Source organism: Miniopterus natalensis, chromosome 1 (genome assembly GCF_054644295.1).
Source record: "Miniopterus natalensis isolate mMinNat1 chromosome 1, mMinNat1.hap1, whole genome shotgun sequence".
Taxonomy (NCBI): Eukaryota; Metazoa; Chordata; class Mammalia; order Chiroptera; family Miniopteridae; genus Miniopterus; species Miniopterus natalensis.
The window spans coordinates 28,684,372-28,709,081 of NC_142081.1; the positions used below are offsets into that span (position 1 = coordinate 28,684,372).

The window sequence follows — 24,710 nt, forward strand, 5'->3', positions numbered from 1 at the left end:
TCTCCATCTCTGGAGATGAGCCCTTCGGTTATGAATTAGTGTTAGAGAGATTGACAGTGCTGGTTAGAGGTGTCAGTGGTTTATGTCCTGTGGTTGAACTTGGTGTCAGGAAGGTAATCTACACCTGTAATTAGGAATTGGATCAATTTAAAATGTTTTATTTCTTGTCCTGGCAAATTTTAGTGACCGCCTTGGTCTTAGAAGATGAAGCGTGAAAGATAGCTAATGAAGGGCTGGAAGCTGAAATATTTGTCAGAGGTTTTGTGTCTGTGTGTCGTGTGTGTTTCTATTTATTCTGATTGGAACATAGTGTCAAAAATACTGTGAAAGCCCCAAATCCTATAATTTTGCTGCTGAGGCCACTAGTCCTCATCAGCGGGTGACCTTTGGGTTTTGGCTATAAATTGGAGAGCACATATTTGTTTGCTTTTGGGAAAGGCAAACTGGAGAGATCCATGAAGGAACAATAATAAATACATGTTGGTTGTCCAAGCTGGGAAGAATAATTAATATTCATATACTACTATTACTTAAAACTGTAATTTACCCACCTACCATTGTTCACTAGTTTAAGGCTGATTTTTTAAAGTTTTTAAAACATTTAATTACCTTTAGAAAAATCAATCAAAATTTTCTTCAATTTTAGGTTACAACTTTTCTTTTTTTCTTTTTTTAATGTCTTTATTGATTTCAGGGAGAGGAAGGGAGAGGGAGAGAGAGATAATAACATCAATCATGAGAGTCATTGATCGGCTGCCTCCTGCACGCCTCTCGCCGGGGATCGAGCCCGAAACCCGGGCCTCTGCCCTGACCGGGAATCGAACTGCAGTCTCCTGGATCATACGTGGGTCAGTGCTCGACCGCTGAGCCACGCTGGCCAGACCTATAACTTTTCTGAAATAAGTATCTAACCATGACAATTTGTACATATCCCCAGTGGTGGTGGCTGTTAGTTGCTGTCATTTATCACAATCATCATTTGTGTTAAATGTTACTGGTGTGGCTCTGGAGTAAGATTTCCTGGGTTTGAATACCAGCTATTGTCCTTACTAGTGGGAGATGTTGGGCAAGTGACTTAGCTGTTCTGGGCCCCAGTTTTTTTCATCTGAAAAACTGGGATAGCAGTAGTAGCCACTCATAAGGTATTCTGAGGATTAAAGGGGATAATGTCTGCCAGGAGCTTAATACAGTGCTTTGCAATAGCAAATGTTCATTATCGTTGTCGTTATTTTTATCTTGAAATATCCGTCCTGGCCTTTTCTGCCTTCCTGTTTGTTTAATTAATACTCATACCTTGGTCTCATTCTTTTGGTATTATTTTATTTGTGTAGCCATTCTGTGAGACACGTTTCTAACCTTTAAAAGAAGTGTTTGCTAATAATCAGCAAAGTGTTTTTTGATTTTCCTAATAGATTGGAAAGAGTTCTAACAGCAGCCAACTCTACATTCATTTATTTATAGTTGAGGCCAAGCAGGAGTGCTTTCACTTTTGTAGATGTTTCCAGGGGCCTTCCTTTGCTTGGAAACGGAACATTTTCACTGATAGCTTTAAATAAACTGAGAAAGACTGTCAAAGGTGAAGGAAATGAAAGAAGGATTTTAAAGTTATTACTTTAAAAACTGGTTTCAACTGTGGCCAGACATTGAAATCTCTTGAAACACCACCACCATCAACAAAACCACCATCAACAACAACAAATGTTTTTGAACCCACTACCTTGAATACATTAATAAAGTAATTGGAATGGTCAGGTATATAATACTTATTTAGCTGACATGTTAGTTTCTTAGTTGCTTATTTACATGAAAGTATTTGTGTAATCCTGTTATACTTAGGTACAGTTCAAAGGATATGAGCCTAATTTTATTATTTGATTCATTATAAAGATTTATAAATGTTTTCTTGTTTTGACAAAATACTGTATTGTTGGTTGTAGCTGTCATTCTTTTGGATGTCAAAAGTAATTTCTAATAGAAACAGTTCTCCTAGTAAAATAGGATTCTACTTAGGTTTCCTGAAATATGTGCTACAAAATGGAACTGGCACCTGTGTCTGTGTTTAGAAGTAAAGTTGGTGGCAAAGGTTTGGACAGTCAGCGTGGACAGGCCGTTCGGCGTTTACCACATGTGCTAGCCTGCCATGCTCCCGCCCTTCAAGGCTAAGTCAACTTAATATTTTAGTGCTAAGCTCTCCCTAGTACTGCGGGACTAGTTGTCTATAAATATAGACTGATACGGGTTATGCAAGTAAAATTCTCACTGACTTCGTTGACGCTTTGGACAGTGCGTGAGGAACTGATAGCATACGTGGGTGGGGATTTGTGTACAGTAGGGACAGTTCTGAGGGTGGAGGTAGAGGGGATGGATGCTCAACCTGTGTTGCTACCTTTATTTTTTGTGAGAGTTGGAGAAATGGGTAAAGGAGTTAATAGCCTAGGGCATTTTCTAGTGAAAAGCATTGTTAATTTAGAGAGATTTTATTTCAAATCTTTTTTAAAAAATATGTTTTTATTGATTTCAGAGAGAGGAAGAGAGAGAGAGAAACATCCATGATGAGAGACAGTCATCCATCGGCTGCCTCCTGCACGCCCCCCACTGGAGATCTGGCCCACAACCCCAGCATGTGCCCCGACCAGGAATTGAACTGTGACCTCCTGGTTCATAGGTTGACGCTCAACCACTAAGTCACGCTGGCCTGGCTATTTCAGATCTTTAGAATTGAGATAACTGGTTATACATTTTGTTCATTAGCAATGCAAATAATGTTACTGCTTAGCTTCCAGTGCAAACATGGCCATTTTTAAGAAATATATATTCACTATATTTCCACATACATTTTAACAGTCTATGTGTAAATAAGTTACCAGCTCGCGTCTTTTCTTTCTTTAAAATCATTGTGCCTCCTCATGGTGCTGTGACGAATAAGTACAATGATGTGGGCCTTCTTTACTTACTTGGTTGGCATATTTGCAGGTGTGAATTTTAACATTCTGATTTTCAACTTCAGTTGACTGGAGTCCCAGAGCACCAAATCCAAAGGACACCAGGCTCATGCTTTATTTCTTTTACCTTTGCTGCTTTTTACTTTGCAAAGCCCTGACTGAGTCAGGCCCCAAGGGAAGGTGGGCTGATATTGGATCCATGATCCTGTGCCCCAAATATTAGATGGGATGGAGTAATGGAAGCTGTTGACTAGGGAGGCTAGAACTTCTTCTGCAATTATAAACAAACAAATAAATAATTAGCAACCAGCCCTCAAAATCATACTGAGGGTGAAGGGAGATGTGTGTGTGTGTTTGTGCATTTGTGTGCATGCGAGGTGCACATGTCATGCGAGTGGGTGGATGAGCAGTGGCTAAAAACTATATAGTTCTGTTGACTGTTTTTTAGACAAAAGGAGAATCTTTGTCTCCTAAGTGAACTTGTATCTTCCCTCTACCGTTGAATTCTGTGTCCATTTTTCCATTACTTGTGGAACTTTTCAATTTTGAAATTATTTTGATAGGAACACCTTGGAGGTGGGAGTATTTTCTCTAGCTTATTGATGAAAGTTGATAGGATGCTGAGAGAGATGGTAACAGAAAAGGCATGTGGGAGAAAATGACTAATGTTTAAAGAGGAAAGAGAAGGACAGTACCGTGAGATGCATAATCGCCAAGTGCATTTACCACTTAGCTGGTCACTACATTCTTTTCTGGGATGGAAGCATTTTCTGGAAATCAACTTAGTTTTAAGGGCTGTTCCAGAGCAGTGGAATCTGACCTCATGGGATCTTACCAAGCTGCGATAATTGGATCAGTTGTTCTTCCCTGTAAACAAACACTGCCACTGGATGGATGGATTGTTGTGCTAGTAACCTTCATGGTATTGCATAGCCACATTATTTATGGTTGTGATTCTGTGGGATCCCTCTTTCAGGGTCAGGGATAGCCTGTGTGGGCCAGAGGTTTCCACTGGGGGAGAGAACACAAGCATCCACTGCCTGGTCCCCTTTGGGATTCTAAGATGACCTTTAATTTTTCTAATTTATATTTATTTCTAAATGGCTAGAATTTGTTTTTTTCTTTGAGTTACTTCAGAAGTTTTTAGGTTTTTCAGGCGGCTTGGATTTGATTTGAGAAGTGGGTAGCTTTGAGTTGTTAAAATCTGGTGTTATTCGTTGTTTTAAAAATGTACTGCCCGTAAAATTAAAAAAAAAAAAAAAAATGTACTGCCCGTCTGATTTCTTCTTTTTGTCATTTATGAGATTTTTCTTTATGGCCTAGTACCTGATACTTTTTATAAATGTTTCTTTCAAAAGAATATTTGTATCTGCCTCTGGGACTGGTTCCATAGGCATTAAACTTTTATCATTGAAACCTTCTGAGCTGTTCAGAGAGTGTTCCTTCTCTGTCCCGGCCTGTTCTATCTTTTTTCATTTCGCTTTTTCAGATCTCCCCGAACCAGGGAGAGGAGTGCAGAGAGCTTGGGGGCAGCATGCCGGCCCAGGAAGGGCCCTGTGCTTGCACTGATTAAGGCAGGGCATCCTGCAGCAGGAATGGAAAAGTTTTTAAAAAGGGTTGCTGTGAAGGAATTGGCTCTCTGAGGAAACCTCTCCCTCTCTTTTGGTCAGTTTTGACTAACGTGTATTTTAAGGAGAGGAAAGCACTTTAGAAGGATTTAGTCTGTTATAAAGGGGGCGCAAAGCTTATTGGCATATGTGTTAGCGTCTGAGGAACGGGCTGGAGGGGAGGCCGAGGGGCTCAGCATGATCTTTTATGAACGGGGCATGTTGAGACTGATTTGTTGATTCCTCCTGCAGGCTTCCTCTTCTTCTCTCTCTGCACATACCCTCTTCTATGGATATGGTATTACTCTTGCTTTTCCCTGAGTCTGAATGTTGCATGGTGGTGAAGAGTCGAGGCTCTGGACCGTTCTGCCTGAGTCTGAACCCTGTCGCCACTCCTTATTAGCTCTGTGACTCTGGGCAAGTCACTGAATCTCTCTGTGTGTCTTGGTTTTCTCATCTGTTAAACTGGAATTAGTACCTATTGCATGAGGTGGTTGTTGGGATTAAATGAGGTATAGTATGTGAAAGCGCTTAGAATAGTACCCAATGTATGTACCCACTAGAAGTCAACAAATGTAAGCTGTTATCATCGTTCCATTAGGCACGTGGATAGCCTGCTTCACATTTGTCTATAATATTACACCAGTTTGGATAAATAAAGAATAAATTTCAGCTGCCTAACATTAAAAAAAGGACTAGATGTTAACTGCCTGAATTTTTTAGATAACCAAATATATGAATCTCTTGAGTATTATTGCGGTGACCACAAAGATTGTTGTCACTGTTTAAATATGGTTTGCTTTTTGGAGGGAAGGTTATCATTTATAGATGCTTTCATAATTCATATGTACTGAGTTACAGAGTTCTCCATGTGGATGGTCTGGTTTTAAGCCTTATTAAAGTTACTGTATCAAAAATGGGATTAATTTCAACTTCTCCTGAAGATTTTAACTTTAATGTTACAATCATAAGCTTTCTCTTGTTCCCTGTATAGTGCCAAAACTTTCATTCAGCTTCGAGGTATGTGGCCTGATTTAGAACTTAGAAAAGTTTAGTAATTAACCAAATTGGTCCTGTGCATATAATTGGCCGTTGGTTAAGGGTATATAGTCATGTTCATGAGCAACCTTGCTTAGTTTTTGTTTATTTATTTTAGACATTGACGTAGGTAACAAAGAGAAAGTTCGGTCTGACTAAATTTTGTTCTTGCAGTCTAATGCTAGATGTTTTGAAAGTGATTAAGTGTAGGGACTTAGAAAAAGACATATCTCATGGCTTAATGCAAATTCCAAAGTCTTTGACTATAAGATAACATTGGGCCTTTGGGGACCTATGGGGATGGTGGTGGGAGGGGAGACTCATTGGTTAAGAATGATTTCTAAATTTATAACTTGTTTTGCTGAGGGTGACAATGCTGCTACATACCTTCAAAGATATTGACTGCTGCTTTTCCCCTTATATCTGGTAGAGAAATCCTGTGTTTTAGAGTGTCTTATCCACTGTCACTGAGGCTCATCCTAAAGCTGATATCCGTAGGAAGTGTTTTGGGGGAATTATCCACGAGGTCCTAAGTACTTGGGCTGTGGGATGTGAGGAGGGGAAGGGGCTGTGGAGAGGAGTCTTGTGTACCCTGTGAATAGGAGCCGAGCCCTCACTCCCTTCTGCTGGGGGCACTGGGGGCTACAAGGTAGGTGCTGTTAGCTGTTGGCACTTACCTCCAGGGAGCAGGTGGCCCATGCTTTGAAGCTGCTATAAAGCATTTACTGGGAGGCTGGCAACAAAGGGTGTTTGCAAGCGACTGGCCAAGCATTGTTGAAGTCTTTCATGCATAGTACAAAGGAAATATGGGAGTGTGGTTAGAGACAAGGGCACTGTGCCAGCTCCATAATTCATTCATTGTGGGACCTCAATGATTGTCTCTTCTTTTTGGAACATAAAGAATAATAATATAATGCCACCTGCTTACCTCTAAGAGTGTTTTGAGGATTAATGAGTTAATCGCCTTGGATGAAGGCCCCAGAGCTTACTCTGGTTATAATTTCATTGCCTTTCTAGGGAAGCTCCAGTTTGGGGAATAAAGTAGTGGAAAGAAGATAGGAATGGAACAGAATGGCTGTCTATAACTTGTCGGTGTGTTTCCAGTTTGACTTTAGATCAGGTTTCCATCCTGGCTGGGGACTTTTAACCTAAAGCTTCTAGATTTTTTTTTAGAAATGACACAAAGCCAAATGCCTCACCTGCTGTTTGTGGGAAAAGAATAGATGTTTATTCTGAGACTATGTTAAAGATGTTAGTGGTTTTCTCCCACTGGAAGGGAAGAAGATGGGTCAAAAGAGAGAGCACGGGTTTGAGTAGAGATGCTCTTACTGTCCCAGTACAGATGTGCTCTTTTTAGAGAGCTGCTGTTATTTCAGTTTGTTGAGTTTTCAAGTTTCTTTGACAAAGATATCAAGCCAAAACAAAACAAAAAATATAAACACATACACACACACCAGTTTCTTTAAATACCTAGGATGTGAGCATGAAATTAAAATGAATCGACTGACATCTCTGCTTTGAAATTTTTAGTAAATTTAATAAAAATTTAAAAAATTTAGTAAAACTACTTTAATAGTGAAAACTTCTGGTTTTTACCTTATAATGGGAAATTTGACCATTTTCGGTGTTTTTGGCTTAAGGATCTTGACATTGGGGTGTTTTGCTTAAAATTTGCTTCCCCTCTCTCATGGCTCTTGGGGTTCCGGTCAGGCTTTGGTGCGGAATAACAAACGCTGGCAATTGTGTTGGTATCATGTAGTTTTTCAGAGACAAGTTCTCCGAAGTAGTGGATATGGTATCCCTCCGGCCCATGTGTAATTGTTATAAAAACACTGTTGTCATGTGAATTCTTATTTTTTGAGCTTGCTTTTGAAATAATTTCACAGAGAATTCCTGTTACCTGGAAATTGATGACAGACTTACACCATTTCCTTTTTTTTTCTTAGACGTTCCATCCTCAGAGCAGCCTGAACTGTTCCTAAAGAAACTTCAGCAGTGCTGTGTCATTTTTGACTTCATGGACACGCTATCTGATCTTAAAATGAAAGAATACAAGCGCTCCACTCTTAATGAACTGGTGGACTACATTACAATAAGCAGAGGCTGTTTGACAGAGCAGACTTACCCTGAAGTAGTTAGAATGGTGAGTTTCTTTTTTTTCGCCGCGGACACTTTTAAGCACCTTCCACAGCCACTCACAGGTGTATTTATTGCAGAGGCAGGTCACTGGAGGTCACATCCACAAAAGAGAGCCAACCTTCTGAGAGCTAAGCACAAGTCCTAGAATTTGGAGAGCATTATTTTATGAGAATGAAATCCAGAACTTTTCACCTACAACGGTATTGGAGGAATCAATGACTTCAAACTCTGAGGCCAGGATTGCCAGGGTGTTATGGATTTCTGGCACTGGGAAAAGAACAGACACAGGAGAATCAACACAAGTTTTAGATCTGTGTTTGAAAAACATTCAAGCCTGTTGGATGCCTTGATTTATTTCCCCCTCATTCATTGTGGTATATTAGAAATGGCTTTATGCTTAATAAAATGTGATTTATAGAGGCTACTTAAGCCTCTCTTGGCTTCATAAGCTAATCATTCTCTTTATAATCTTGAAATCGGGGTGATGTCTTTCATTATTTTGGAACAGTGTCTTGCACTTTGTGTGGTCGTTAGGAGGTAAGAGAAGAAACATTATTAGTAGCATAATGCAAATAATTTCATTCTTATTGTATCAATAATTATAATATTAGTTTTTCAAAAGCTGAGCCAAAATATGGTTTTCTGTTAGATTTCTGTGGGAGGGTTGTCTTCCTTGGCATCCTAGAAGATCTGGGATCTATAGAGTGCGCACTATTTGGGTGGGTTGGGGGTGGGGGCTGGGGTAGTCTACTAGCCGGTGAATGTGTGCTTCACAGACCCAAAAGGCCCAGTGCACGTTATCATAACATGAGAAACTGACTGATGTGTGAAGATCATTTCAAAACAACATCCAGTATATTCCTCAGATTCATATCTGAGTTATATTGCATTTGTTGTTAATTTACAGGCATATAGTACTAAAATGTTTTGTAGGTTAACTTTTTTTTTTTAACAAATATTTTCCCCAGTTTATGGGCAGATTTTTAAAAAAAATTGATTTCAGAGAGAGGAAGGAAGAGGGGGAGAGAGAAACATCAAGGATGAGTGAGAGTCATTGATCGGCTGCCTCCTGCACTCCCCCCACCGAAGGATCGATCCTACAACCTGGGCACATACCCTGACCGGGAATCGAACAGTGACCGCCTGGGTCATAGGTCGTCGCTCAGCCACTGAGACACACGGGCCAGGCTGTAGGTTAACTATTAACATTGTGGCTCTTGAGCAGTGGTTGTCAACAAGGAGCGATTTTGCTTCCCAGGGCACTTTGGCAATGCTGAGAAACATTTTTGGCAGTCACAACCAGGGGTGGGAGGGCCGTATGCACTACCAGCATCCAGTGGAGAAAGTCCAGAAATGCTGCTAAACATCTCACGCTGCACAGGGCAGCCCCCGCAACAAAGAATGACCTGGCCCCCAAGTGTCAAAGTGCCGCTGCGGGGAAACCCTGCTCTAGAGTTGGCGTGTTGTCTAGCCTTTCGCCTGATACTTAGGGCCTTCTCTAGTCCACCCGCCTTCTGCAGAGGATGCTCCCTTGCTTTTAACCTACCTCTGCCCTCAGCCAACAGTTTATGAAAATGTCAGCATATAGAGCATATATATAAGTATTTATATATATTTAAATATATCTTTATTGATTTCAGAGAGAGGAAGGGAGAGGGAGAGGCAGAGAGAAACATCAGTGATGAGAGAGTCATTGATCGGCTGCCTCCTGCACGCCCCTCACTGGGGATGGAGCCAGCATCGCCGGCATGTGCCCTGACCGGGAATCGAACCATGATCTCCTGGATCCTAGGTCCATGCTCAACTGCTGAGCCACGCCTGACTGAACTTGTGTTTTGTAAACACAAATTTGTATTCACTCTCTCTATAACTTGCTTTTTTCAGTTATCAAATATATAATATATATATCAGTACACATAAAGCTGCCTCACTCAGTCCTATAGGTCCATAATATTTCATTGTGTGGATATACTATAATTTATTTAACCAGTTTCCTATGAATATCCTTGTATGTACGTCATTGTGGCCTCGTGTGAGAACATCTGTATATCTGCTGATTTTTAGAAACTTTTTTTTATTGCTTTTAGAGAGAGATGAAAGGGGAGAGAGAGCGATTTTGTTGTTCCACATACTGATGCACTCATTGGTTGATTCTTGTGTGTGCCCTGACTGGGGGTGCAACCTGCAACCTTGGCGTATCAGGACGACGCTCCGGCCAACTGAGCTGTCTGGCCAGGGCTGATTGTTCTTTAATAGTCTTTTCCCCTGTTTCGGAACCTTCATGTATTCCCTGACATCCCGCTACCTTCCCACACCACTAATTCTGATTCTCCCTTTCCTTTCAGGACCTGGTTTAAAGTGCTACCACTGTTTCCTGAAAAAGCCCAGAGCTTTCTCCTTCCTTAAGTTCCTCAGCACCCTACCCTTGTGGGTTGGGTTGTTTTTTCTTTAGCAAGTTAGTTCATTTGTTGTTTTTTAAATGTTTTCACACGCTTGTCTGATTTTTCTAATTAGATTCGAAGCATTCTAGGCAAGAGCTGTTTTTTACACATCTTTGTGGCTTCCTAATGCCTCCTGGCTCAGGCCTACCAGCAGTTGGTTGAATGAATAAAGGAACCCTCTTAAAATGTGAGCATTTCAGGCATTCGAATCATGGTTAAGATAGCGAATGTCTGTTGGAGTTCGATCCCTGGTCGGGTTGAGTGTGGGAGGCAGCCCCTCGATGTTTCTCTCTTTTTCTTCCTTTGTTCCTCTCTCTGAAGTCAGTAAAAACATGCCCTTGGGTGGGGATTAAAATACCCCCCCAAAATGATAGTGAATATCATTGGATTCAACTTAGTTTTTGAACCCAGTATTTGGCATAATCCAAAAATTCTTTCATTTTTATGAAGCAGCTTTGGTCTTTTAAAGGAGACCATTTTCTCTTCTCCCTCACCACCTCCCTCTACTCTCTCACCCCTACTCATCACCAACATTTTTTAGAAAAAGATTTCTATTGTGTGTTTAAAATATACTTGAGCCCTGGCCAGGTAGCTCTCAGTTGGAGCTTTGTCCTGATACGCCAAGGTTGCGGGTTCGATCCCCGGTCAGGGCACGCACAAGAATCTACCGATAAATGCATCAGTAAGTGCAACAACAAATCCATGTTTCTCTCTCCCTTTCTCCCCCTCTTTCTCCCTCCCTTTCTCCCTTACTCCCTTTTTCTCTCTCTCAAATTAATTAAAAAAAATTAAAATAACCTTGAGCCCAACCTTAGGAGGTATTGAATCTGTAGTATGCAAAGTATTCCAGGGCATTAGAAAATTAACTTTCTTGCCCTGACTGTAAAGGTGTGGCTCACTTGGTTGGGCATTGCCCTGTGCACTGGAGGGTCACTGGTTTGAATCCCGGTCAGGGCACATATCCAGGTTATGGGTTCGATCCCTGGTCGTGGCACATATAGGAGGCAACCAATCAATGTTCCTCCCTCCCTCCGCCCCTCTCCCCGTCTCCCTCTCTCCCTCTCTCTAAAATTAAAAATATATATATATTAAAAAAAAAAGAGAGCTACCTTCTAGGTGGTACTTTATGGTTCATAGAGTTATAATTTATTTTTTATATCTCATGATTTGTGAAATTGCTAACTACTAATTTTATGTGGTTCTTGGACAGTCCTGTGTATTCACAGAGAAGGAGGGAGTGTGGTAGAGTAGAAAGGGTTTTGGAACCACACAAATTTGGTTCAAGTGTCAGCTCTGGCCACACTTGCTTCAGTCACCTTGGATGTAGCCCTCCATCTTTGGGGCCCTCAGTTTTCATGTGGTGCTAAGGAGGACATAGGATTGGGGGAAAAGTGGCCATAGCCCCTCTTACCCTGCTTCATAAATAGTCCGCCTAAGTGAAATTGTTGCGCTTGTACACAACAATTGCTTGTACATTAAGGTTCTCACTGCCTCAAATATACGTACAACCTAGTAAGCAGGGCACTTTCTGCTCTGTAAGAAGGGTTGGAACCAAGTCCCCACTTGGCGCCCTCTACTCCCTTCCTTTTTGCCACCTCTGAACCCCAAGTATATGAAAATTCTGGTGCAGCTGCTGCTCACCTTCCTTATCTGTGTCTTAACTGCCTTTTGGATATTTTGTGACAATTTGCAATGATGTATGCAAAGCTCTTAGAACAGTCCCTAAGACACGGCAGACATTCAATCAATAATACTACTATGTTTTGAGGATTTTATTAGTTACTTGATTTAACCCAGAGTTCCTGGTGGTGGACTGAAAATTCTAGATGTGTTGTATTCCATTGCTTCAGTGGTTCTCAAATTCTGTAATTCCAAGGTGATCCTGCCTGATAAACAGTCACTGTCCCCACCTAGTCTCCTTTCTTGTTACTGTAAAATGAACTGCTTCACTAGGATTGGTGGAGGAAGTGTAGTGCTTTTAATGAAATATCGGGGAAGCAACAGCTATGTTTTAGAAACCAGCATGGGTCATGACTTATGATAGCATGTTCTGGTGTCAGCATTGTTACCAAAATCTTTTGATCCCACCTGATGGGACCTGTACTTGGAGAATTGTTGTGTTAGGGGAAGAGAAGAGTGACAGATAGAAGTAATCTGTGAGTTTGTGGAAGCCATTTTTAGTATTTAAATGAAGCCTGGATACCACCTACAGACTGCTAGAATTAAGAAAGAAAAGCAACTATGGGCAAACAAAATAAAACAATATAGCGCTTAATTGACCTGAAGAAGAATAGTGTGGGAGAGTGAAAAGGACCCCGGACGGAGAATGTGGAAGCCACTGCCCTTATTTCTCATCTTCGCTTAACTTAGTGGTGAGGTCTTGGGTAAGTAATTTCTCTCTAAGCCCCAGTGGAGGGATTGATGATGATCCCTCACATCCTTCCAGCCGGAAATCTACCAGCTCTTTTGGTTAGCACAGTCTAAGAAATTTAGAATGGATTCTGCCTTCTAAAGTTTCCAAACCATTGGCCAAAGTAGCTGTTTAGGTAAGTGGTTTGTTTTATGTCTTTCTCATGGGGTCATATCTGATGGAAAAATGAGAATCAGGACTTTCAGTTCCTTTAGCTTTGGCACACTCTGCTTCGTATCTTCTCAAGTATCAGGCTTCTGTCCTTGAGGCGGTCTTTTTCCACATTGTGCTCATGTTTTCTTGTTGGTTCTGTTGCCATGCATCCATTTGAAAGGTTTCTTAGAATTTCTGACTCTCCCAAGTACTCTTGTGCTAATTTTTTTAACCCGAACTCGAACTCTGTGTATTTTGTATTCTTTATATGGTCGCATTTTTCTTTTCAAAAATGTCTCTTGGGGGTAGTTCAAATGTGAGCTGAAATTGTGTTGGTGAAGACATTGTTTTGGTTAACTCCAGGGAAGGTTATCCCAATGACTTAGAACCACACTTGTACATTGTGATGATAAGAAAAGGCAGAGCCCTGCTCTGTCAACAAAGTCACAGTCAGGTATAGGGGATACTCACGTGGACAAATAAGATAATGTTACATATGCATTAATCCAAGGCAAGGAAGGAGTAGAGAGAAAGGGTGGTTAGCCAGAGGTAGGGAGGGGTGGTGAAGGAAGGCTTTATAGGGTATTAAAGGTGAGTATGTATTTTTCAGGTGGCTGAAATAGTGTTGAAATGAATAAGAGAATTACATGATGGAAAGGAATTCCCCAACCCCACGATACAGTCAGAGAAACACAAATGGTGCCGTGTTGTTCCAGCATTAAGAGTGTGTGTGTTGGGGAGTGGGAGGAGGTGAATGGTGGCAACTGAAGGTGTGGATGCTCCCAGATCCTGAAAGAACCTCACAGGCAATGGATAATCGTTGGAAAGTTTTAAGCAGCAGTTGTGTGACATGGATCTATCTATTGCAGTGACAGTGGGTCAGATAGTTGGAGGGGGCTGAACTAGAAGGTAGAGAGGAATTTGTTAGGGCGCCGCTGTATTGGAGAAGTTGTGGAGGGCATAAACCGAGCCCAGGTATGGAGTAGAGGAGGAGAGGAAAGGATGGCTTTTGAGACTCGGGGTAAAATCGAAGCCACTTCACATTTGCATGGATGTTCGGAGTGTGGGAGGAAAAGGGGTCTAGTACAGCCTTGGGAATTAGGGAGTTTGTGGTGCTGCTATTTGAGAAGGGTACAGCAGGAGGGAGAGCCTGTTTCAGATGGAGGCTGAGTTGTTGATTTTAAAAAAAGATTTTAAAATTTACTTTTAGAGAGAGAGGAAGGGAGAGGAACATTGATGGGATAGCGAAGCATCGATGGGCTGCCTCCTGCACATGGCCCGCAGGGGACTGAGCCCACAGCCCGGCGTGCGCCCTGACTGGGGAAGCCAGCCAGCAGCCTTTCCGTGCGCGGGACAGCGTCGGCCAGGGCTGCGCTGTTGATTTTGGGTGTAACTTTGAGGTTATGGGAGACCTCTATGTAGAAAGCTGGCGATAAATATTAGTAATTATCAGCATGGGGTGGGAAGGGGAGGAAAAGAACAGTGGTGAACTCCGGGCGATGCCAGGGAATGGTTGCGCGTTAGGCAGCCCCGGGGGGAGCGAGAGGGGCGAGGAGGGCACGGAATATGCGGAGTCCGGGTGCTGACTGTGGGTGCTGATCGCATGGGCTGGTGGCATCTCGGCGGCAGTCTTGATTAGAGTAGAATCCTACCACTTCTCTCCTGCAGAAAGTATACCTTGTTGTCCTGGTCGTTTGCTGTTATTGTTTCCATATTTTGTCTTTGTGACTTGGCTTTTCTTGGTTTCAGAGTCTGCCCCCCTCCTAATCTGTGGTTAAATCTTAAATACCTCAAATTGTAGAACATGTGATTTTTCCAAAGCTAAGTAGCTTTAAGATAAAATATGTTGAACAGTTTTTTTTGGTCTTTTCTATTTAAGTCTTTCCTTGAGTCCTTTATATTGTTTCTTAGCCACCATTAATTTTGTTTTTCCCACTCTCAAATTATACCCTGTCATTTGGTGATCTAAGTGCTTTGTCTTTTTACAATCTTTCGTTTAACTGGAAATCACAGCTCTGGTTAGTCTCTTAATAGAATAATATGGTTTTGTAGAAAATTATGAAGTTGCAAATAAAGGTCTCAGAGTCTGTCTGCACAGGAGTGCTTTGTTAACTTCACTACATACCCTGTTGGCTGAAGGACAGAGAGTTTCCTTTTTGTAAAGTAACAACTATCTAAAAGTAGCCTTGGGAATGGTAACTACTGGGGGAAATGTGAAATTTCCATTTTTCATCTTCCTGCATCTGATAAGGAATATAAATATACATCCTGGCTAGAATTTGCCTTGGAGGTGACTCGTCAGACCCAAAGGAGATAAGATCTGTCATTGTGAGCTATTGAGGGGGCTGTGGTGTGGTGGAGGGAGGCTGCTTACATGATTGGAAATATAAATAATGGACGAGAGTGGAGTGATATCTGGGGAAAGGCATTTTGGAACTGAAGTTACTGGTAAATTTTGAGCACAAGATGAGTCTAAAAAAGCTAGAACCTGAGAATTAAATTAGAAAGTAAAGAATTCCTTGGTACTTAGAAAATAATTGAAGGTTGTGATAATGAAGATTACCAAAAGACATTTTTAGAATGAGATCAGGAAGAGTTCACGGCTCAAGGTTAGGAGCAGATTGTTACCATTTGCAATCTACCAGAGGGTAGAGAAACTGGCAGGCGCTTTGTCCTTGCCTTAATTACCGTCTTTAACTGTCACACCATGCTCACTGAACAATATTCATTTAGCATCTTAGGGTGTTCATAGGTTGGTTTCATGGGGACAGTGGACCCTCCAATGTTGGCTGCAAAATTTTGTGTTTTGTGGTAGAGGAGCACAGCTTTTGATTAAATGTTCAGATATATCTGACTTCAAAATGATTTAAGCTTGATTTTATCACATGTGCCGTGCTCTGCTAGGTGCTGCTTTGTTGGAAAATATAGGATGGGCTTGGAATTCCCATTTATGGCAGTAACCAAAGATAAAATATGAAGTTGTTAAAATGATTTCACCAGTGAAACCATGTAGGCTTGGAGTTTTCTCTGGGAAGGTTTCTAATAGTGAATTAATTTTTTTTTAAAAAGTGTTTTTTATTGATTTTTAGAGCGAGGGGAAGGGAAAGGGATAGAGAGATAGTAACATCGATGAGAAAGCAACGTCGATGGCTGCCTCCCGCACGCCCCCTGCTGGGGATCGAGCCCGCAGCCCGTGCATGTGCCCTGACTGCGAATCGAACCGGTGACCTCTTGGTTCCTGGGTTGACACTCAAACCACTGAGCACACCGGCTGGGCTGACTTTCAATTTCTTAAATACGTGTCTGATTCTTCAGATTTTCTCTTTCATCTTGTATCAGTATTGGCAGGTTATTATAGTAGTTACATAGTTTAGAGCTGTAGCCGAATACTTAACCCTGCGAGGTTCTTCACACAGGTGTGTACTAATGGTGCTTAATGTTTTCCCTGCCCGCCCACCTCCTCTTAGTATATAAGAGTGCGTGCTGGCGGGGTGCGGGGAGGGCTGGCTTCAAAACGCTCCTCTCTTCCACCCAAGCGCCGTCCTTGCGATGGCCGTCTTCCCTAAGCGTATGTGCTCCCCCGTGGCCCTTCTCCGTCCCACCGCTAGGAGCGGGCAGGCTCCACCAGCAGCCTTCAGTTGCTTGATTAGCTTGAATTCGCAGCAAGGGACTTGGACGATGTGAACGTCCCTCCGTCTCCATGATGGGCCCCGATCCTTGGAAGCGCTTACGTGTGCGCAGCCCATTTTCCTTTTTGTTGTTCTTCCCAGGTCAGTGGTATAGACAGACAGACGTGGGCCCAGTCCTGCTACTTACTTCGCTGTGATCTTACATGGTCTTAACCCCCTTAAGCTTGTTTACCTCACTGTACCTTTGTAAGGCTGGTGTGATGTCTTTATCATCATTATTCATGGCACCGCCTCTACCACTTCTGCTAGACTTACCTTCTTCTTTTGATAGATTAGTCAGTTTTTCTAGTTACAGTGAAGCCTTGCTAGCCTGAAAGCTTTTTTGTCTCTTCAAAGTGACTTTCCATGTTTTTTCTCTGACTGTTGGCTTTAAACTTTAATTCTCTCTGGGAAGTTTTATTTTCAATTCTTTTGGAGGACTCTCTAATCTGCATGTGTCTGTGTGTATAGTTGTATGTGCATGTGTATATATACTGCTCTTAGTTAAATAAAATTTTTCCTGATATACTTGCAAATTCATGTCCCTGCTATATTAATAATTTACCAGTTCCCTGGCTGGTGTGGCTCAGTTGGTTAGGTGTTGTCCTGTTTACCAAAAGGTTGCTGGTTCCATTCCTGGTTAGGTTGCAGGCTCAGTCTCCAGTAGGGGGTGTGCAGGAAGCAGCTGATCGATATTTCGCTCTCACATCAGTGTTCTCTCTCTCCTCCTCCCTTCCTCTCTCTAAAGATCAATTTAAAAAATATTAAAAAAAATAATTTACCATTTCTCTCCTGCAAACATGCTCTCTTAAGGAATCTGCCAGGGATTTTAATGTGTTTAGTTTTTATTTAAATGTGCTAAAGAGCCAGTTTTCACTCAGGAAGCAGCTGAGCTACTCATGATGGCTATTTGCTTCCTTTACAAGCTGTAGTCCTTCTGGCTTAACTTCTTTACAGACTGTTCAGAGTTTTCAATATACTTAAAATTATTTGACAGCTGTGACTTGTCTAGCACTGGTCTGTCCAATACTATTATCTCACTGTAAGGAGAATACTTCTACCCATCCCTCACTGTTCCAAGCTGGCAACAGAATTTTGCAGAATAAGTTACAGTATTGCATTCAAGTTCTGGTTTCTTTTTCTCCCTCCTTTTCATTTAACCTTGAAACTGGAAATATGGTTATAGGTAGAAGCAATACTTCTGGAAAAATGAGGAAATCTATCAAAAAATGGATGATAAAATGTTTGGGAAATATTGCCTATGGTATATGCAAGTGGGTCTTGGATAATTCTAGCACGTGGTGCTGGCTTATTTGGTTCCGGAGACACAGAAATGAGAGAGAGGGATTTATTTATTGGCTGATTCTCAGGAGAAAAAACTGGTAAAAAAGGAGAAAATGTGTTTTCTATGTGGAAATTTCAGAGACTGTATGCTTGAGGCAAGAATTTGGCAAGAAAACAATGAGCAGGTCATTTTCGGGAGGTAGTTGGCTACTGACCAATGTGAAAAGCCAAATTTGATCTGTAGATGAAAATAAGAAATATGCTCTCCAGTGACTTCTGCGGAGGAAGTCGCCTCTGGAAAGTGAGGATAAGATAAGGACTTTTAGAGTAAAAAACGCCTTTACAACGATGACTAGAGAAGGGTGGGGGTTGGCTGAGCAGTGAAGGAAAAACTGGAAAGACCAGAGCCTAGGGCAGTGTGCATGGCCTGGGCTAGGAGGGGCATTGGCAGGGGAGCGAGGGGTGATACAAAGAAGAGAGGATGTTTCTCAATAAAAATAGGACTGGTTATAGCTTCTTGGTAAGTTGGAGAACAGGTTATTAATTTTTTTGTTAATCCTCACTCTAGGATATTTTTTTCCACTGATTTTTAGAGAGTGGAAGCGGGGGTGGGGTAGGGAGAAACGCAATGTGAGAGAGACACACAGATTGATGGCCTCCCACACTCACCCTGACTGGGGCTGGGGGATCGAATCTGCAACCCAGGTACGTGCCCTTGACTGGAAATCGAACCGCCACCCCTCGGGGCGTGGGCTGATGCTCTAACCACTGAGCGACACCAGCCAGGGCAGAACAGGTTTATTATTTAATAAAACAGAGAAGCAGGCTATATTGGAGAATATGTTTTCTGACCCTTTAGAAAGGTAGGTCACAGGGAGTGGGGCCTAGTCAGATAGTGTTGGGTACTAAATGGGCTGCTTTGAAATACTGTGGCATTTCCCTTCCTGAAGGAGGGAAGACCTTTGTGAGAATAGGGTAGAACACATTGGAATAATGTAGGCCTCTTCCTTCTGTAGGACTGTTGGCTTTTTCTCAGAAAAGTTAGGATATTTGTTAAGCGTAGACAATAGAGAAGGTTGGAAAATTGAGGTTTATATTTGTGCTAACATAAGTACTGAGTGGGGAGTCTGTTATGCCCTATTCTGGAAAGTAGGAGTAGTTATTTGCGGGATAAAATAATCGGAAGGCATCTTTAACTACACATTTAAAGTGGAAGCTAACAGGGCTGGTGGACTCTTCCTGCCCCTAGAGCCCCCTCTTGGTTTCTTTCTGAGGAACCTACGTCCACACCCCTGCCTCTCCCCCAAGGTGAGGCTGGCATGCCTCAGTGAGGCCCGTGGAATGGTCTGTTTTACCCAATTGGTTGTGAAGCAGTACTTTCCGCTAGGGAGTAATGTTATTCTATGGTCAGATGTAGTTCAGGTGTGTTTTTGTTTTCATTCCTCACCAGCTAGTTCAGGGCTTTGTCTTACTAATGAGGGGCCACAGAGACAGAGACCGACATGCATGCAGTGAGGGACAGTGACAGTTTTAGCAGTGTTTCCCGTTTATTTTTAGTGGTGACCAATAAGAACACATATTCAGTGGCCAGAAATGTGTATCAGGAGCCTCAGGTTTGAGAGAGTACATGTGCATGTTTTAATTCAAAATTCAAGAGGTTTAAATTTTCTTTCAATATTAGCGATCAAAGCTGATGTTAGAATATGTGCTCTCAAAAAAGCCCTGTATTGTTACTGTTTTATCAACTTTGGTTCTTACAGAAATCACTTAATGTACAGCTTTAGTACCTTTCTGGACAGTACATGCACAATGAAAGGCGGGCTGCCTGTGAGGGGGGCCAGTGCGGGACCGTGAACGCCAGCCGTGCGAGGCCCTGCTCTGTTTATACTCAGTAAGCACTATGACTATTGCTGTGTTTACACCTCTGTTCTTGGATTCCAAGATATAATATCAACAATCTTCACTTTTGGATTCACTGCTACATTTCCAATTTTGGAGACAGTACAAATATAGTTGTTTCTGTGTGTGAAATATTATTTCCCTGCCATGGTTTTGTGTGAGGATAACGGGACTCTAGAGATATTTAATTTAACGTTACTGTCACCCTTTCAGCAGGTAAAAGTTGCCTGCTATTTTCAGCAAAGTTTAATCTTGAAATAGGAGCCGAATGGAGTGGAGGGTTCCTGGTTGGAATCTGTGGGTAATAAGGTGGGGAGGCAGGGATGGGTCTAGATTTCAGAGATTTTGGCAAGCTAAGTAGAAAAGGTTACACTTAATCTTGTAGACAGCAAGCAGGAAGTTGCTAAGGTTTTTGAACAGGAGATGAAACATAAATGATACTCTTTTTCTTTAGCCCCCACAAGGAAAGTCTGTACCCTTCTGCCAGCTCCTTTAAGGAGGTTTAGGCTGGCAGAGTTAACCCAGGATGGCTGATGGCAGAGGGCTGTTGTCCTAATCTTGTCAGATGGTGGCAAAGGAAGAGGAAGTAGAGAAGATGTAAAGGACCTCCCCATCCCATATTTTTTCTACAAATATGGAACAAATTTGCTTATAAACAAAACAAAACAAACAAAAAGGAACCAGAGGGAAAACTCACCCATAGTTTCATTATTTAAATTCAATCATTCACATTTTGGCCAATGTTCTCCTAGTTTTATTTTTTAAATGACTTTTCCCCTATAAATTAAAAAATTTGGATATACTTAACAATGCAGTACAATTTTAAGAACAGGTCTTAGGCAGTGAATGTTCAATGAATTTGACAATTCTGTATCCTCACATAAGCAAATCCCAGGTCTAGAAACATCGCCATCACCCAGGGGAATTTCCTTGTGCCCCTCTTTCCTATTTTTCCTAGTTAAAATTTTTTTTCTAATCTGAATATGTATGTATAATTTCTGATTTTTTGTTATCTCCTTAGTATTATGATGTAAACATGCTTTCATGTTGTTAAATATCTTTTTAAAACATCATTCTCATGGCTGCCTAATATGCCACTGTTAACCGTTTTTCCATTTGGGGCCATTTAAACTGTGTCCAAATTTCCACTATTGAAATTAACACCACCATTAGCACCAGAGACATTGTGAAGGAATAGATAACATGCCTTGTTCATAAGTCACATAAAGCTGATAAAGGAGAGGAAGGGTTAAAGAAAACTCCAAAAGGTGAGACAGAATTGGGAAGGTGAGTTCTCTTTTAGGGGGACATGGAGGTCAAAGAGGATGAGATTGGTTTTGGCTAGACTGAAATTGAGATCTAGTGAGATGTCAGAACTGCTCTATATGCACCTGGAAATAATGGAACCAAGACATTTATGTGGCCTAGAAACAGAAGTCATGACAGAAAAGGTGACAGAGAACTGAGTGTTGGGAGGAGATCATCATGCCAGGAGTCAGCCTCGCTTTACCTGAGTTCTAGCACTGATTTTTTTTTTTTAGATTTGTTTACTTGTTCATTGGCTGAAATGATGACTTTGAGGCATTCATTTGACTTCTGTAAACAGCACCCCAAGATCCAGAGTGGGCTCTACTTTCAGATGTTTTGTTTCACACGAAGGCCTAATGTGGTTGGTGCTAATTCTGAGAAAGAAAACTGCTGTGGGGATCTCTCACATTACCTTGGCTAAGGTTAGAGCAGCTGCCATTCGGTTCCACTGGATTCTTTCCCACTAAAATAGGGTTGCTATATTTGCATAAGAAGATTAAATGATTTGAATTAGCAGAATTTACTGGAGAATAGGAGAAATAATTTAATAGGAAACAATCACTAACTTTTGAGTAAATAGGGGGACTTGGACACAGGCATATGCTTACTACCTTTGCCTCCTGAAATCACACAAAAATTACTGAAAAGAACTAAAACCCACAAGAGCAAAGCAAAATACAGAGGAGATCTCAGAATCAACATTTTGGGGACTCGAAAGCGAATGAATGAAAGCTGAATCCTAAGCAGCAGCAAGGGCAGTCCAGAGGTCGCCAGCTCACGCCACATGAACTCCAAGCAGTTCAGAAAGATACCTTTCAAAGTAAGGGTGCTTGGGGGCAAAAATAGAAGACTTGGTGGAAAGTTTGTGTAAGAAGTAGCTGGAACTCTGATCCTACCCTACTCTCCCCAAACCAGGCAGCCAGGTGACTGCTTCTCCCAAATCCCAGAAAAAAACTGAAGGTTTACTCTCTGGAGAGGCCAGATTGGAGGGACTCTGGACCCGGGGACGTTAGGCATGGCTGAGAGCAGCGACACCTTTCTGAAAGTAGGGGTACATTGAATGGGCTCCCAGATCCCTCGCCTCTGACCTGAAGGCACCGCCTACAGGAGAGTCCCTCGCAGGGCGGAAGGGCGACGGCGTAGGACAGCCGGCTCGGTGCCACCCTTCACACGTTCATTGTAAATGACTGGATGTGGCGCTGCAAGCACAGAGTTCCTGGGTTGACTCTTCTCCGGACACTGTCCTGACATTAATACTGTCAATTAGTTTTGCATGTTTTGAACTTTCTATAAATGTACACGGAGGGGGCTCAATTCAGAGGTCTTCCTCTTTCCCTCGCACCGCCCTCCCTCTCCCCAATTTCTTTTCCTGCCTTTGTGGCATCTCTGGCATTTGATGGGCTTGCGGTAGGTCAAAGATAGGTCTTCCTTTTGCCTCCTTATAACAAATGTCGATGTATTTCTCAAATCTGTGTCTTGTATTTACATTTGATCTGTATCCAAATTCTGTTGAGACTCTGATCTTGCTCCCTCATGGACAGATTTCTTTCTCCAATACAGTTGTCAATGCTCTGATCCTTCTAGAAACTGAACTCCTAAAGCAGTGGTTTTCACCCTTTTTCATCTCATGGCGCACATAAACTAGTGACTAACATTCTGTGGCACACCAAAAAATTTGTTTTATTTTTTGTCAATCTGACAAAAAATATAGACAAAAAATATAGGTATAATTTTGATTCATTTACACGGGGTGGCTTTTTTGTGTTGGCTGTTACTTTTTTATGTGACAGTCTAAGGAAAAGAGGCCCATGCCCCTGACTAAATAGTCAGGTATTGCATGTTTTAGAAGTTCTTGCGGCACCCTGGTGGAAAATTGATGGCCTAAAGGGATCAAATTATTTTCAGAAAGAATCATTATATGTTAAACCCAATTACACCAATTGGTTATAACAATTATCAACCAAATACTGCTACCACCACCAGCAGCAATAACAATGAAAACAGATTTTTTAAGTCTGTATAAATCTGAACGATGTATATACCCAATAGATTTTGAAAGAAATACTTGATCAAGGAAATATAAGTAAAAATGATGACATCCCTGCGAGATAGGAGACTAGTACGTGCTCAAGTTTCTATTACTTTAATCTTGTTTTTTGAATTTTGCTGCATATTTTAAAATTCTAATTAGGCAATATAAATTTTTAACTTCCTGTTTTTTGGTCTCTTTGTTATTCCCTTTCTTCCACTGATTGTTAAGCATCTTTTATCATTTTAAGATGTTCCTTCTGTCTCATTTCAGAAATCGGCTTTAATAGAAACTGATCTGCGTGTTCTAGAAAGCCCTGCTAATGCGGATTTAAAATGTGACAGTGCGTGTGTGGTAATAGGTTGTGGTCATTAGCTTTAGAAATCTTTAAATGCTCTTCTAGACTTTCAGGTGTCACAAACCTCCAGCTGTCACCGTGCATGCGTCTCAGTCACGTGTAAACAGTGCTCTGTCTTTGGCTCTGGCTCGCTGCCTGATTCCTCGCGGAGCCGGTTTTATGGTCCGTGAGGGGCAGCCTTGCTGGGCGCTGGGCCGCACCTGCGTCAGACGGTTCAGTCCATGTTGTGTTGCTGATTCCTGCGCTTGAGGCGAACAAGGGCATTGTTTTGGCTCAAGGAATCTTACTCAGCTCAGGTGAACACGTTTGGAGCAATAACTTCTGGAAAGTCTTGCCTGAAAGTTTGTATTGTATCGGTAATATTACTTAGCAGTGACAGTTACATAGTTATTATCTTAGAGAATAAAGTTGGAACCGGAGTGCGTGGCTCTTAATGTAGGAAGTTATACTGACCTCTGATGAAACTGCCGCTCTTTGCAATAAGGTCTTCATGGGAGAGTGAGGGACTTGAATGGCTTCGCAAGTTCAGATACCTTTTAAACAGCCGTGTTTATTCCCATAGATGGTGACGATTGAATAGAGACTGTGTACCTAGTCTGAAGTGGAAACTACAGTAGATTTATGGTGGTAATTAAAAGACTTAGTTTGGCTTTAGAAACAAATTACTGATTGAATAAATTTCCAGTGAATTAAATTAAGTCCCAGTTGAAAGTTTAAAAATTTTGCCATTTGTTCCCTAATCAGAACATTGGCCTAAAAGATACTCATCTGCTCTGATTCTGTGTCTCCTGAGAATAATTACAGATGCTTTGGGACTTTTCTTCTTGATTTTATTTATCAATAATTATAATTACTTTAAAAGGGGCTGAGAGGTTTAGAAGGTTCTTTATCAGCGGCACCATTAAGAATTCTTAAATTTGGTGTTACCAAGAGTAACTTGATACTATATGTTGTTTATTATTTATGACTTTTTAAAATTTATCTTTATTGTTGAAAGTATTACAGATGTCCCCTTTTCCCCCCATTGACCCCTTCTATCCCGCTTCTGCCCCCCCACCCTATTATTTATGATTTTTATGTTATAAAACAAATAGCATAGCAAGGTATTTAGACAAATTTTGTTAGAATTTTAGTTCTGATTATTAGAGTTTGAATATTTAATACAAATTCTAGTATGTTTGGAAATAGTCTCTTCAAATGTCTGATGTATAGCTTTAAAGTAAGTTTTGCTTATGGTCACATTTTTTTGTTTTGCAGTAATTTAAAAAAAAAAATGTATCCATGGTAAATGTTGATGAACTACTCAGATTTTCCTACTTTCTTTCAGGATTTAGTTTTACCATATCTATTTAGATGCATCTGTTGGACTAATACAAAATATTATGAGAATAATGCATGATGACCTAGCTTCAACGTTGCAACCCAGGGCTATTA

At 41.4% G+C, this 24,710-nt stretch overlaps 1 protein-coding gene across 2 annotated transcripts in view; it reads left to right on the forward strand.

Annotated features, from left to right (window-relative positions):
• The window catches only part of PPP2R5E (protein phosphatase 2 regulatory subunit B'epsilon), a 135,519-nt gene that overhangs the window by 63,799 nt on the left and 47,010 nt on the right, over positions 1-24,710 (forward strand). For both annotated transcript variants that reach the window (XM_087819989.1, XM_087819990.1), the window contains exon 3: positions 7,534-7,730. In XM_087819989.1, coding sequence (XP_087676115.1) covers positions 7,534-7,730 — 197 coding nt within the window. The remainder of the gene's footprint in view (positions 1-7,533; positions 7,731-24,710) is intronic.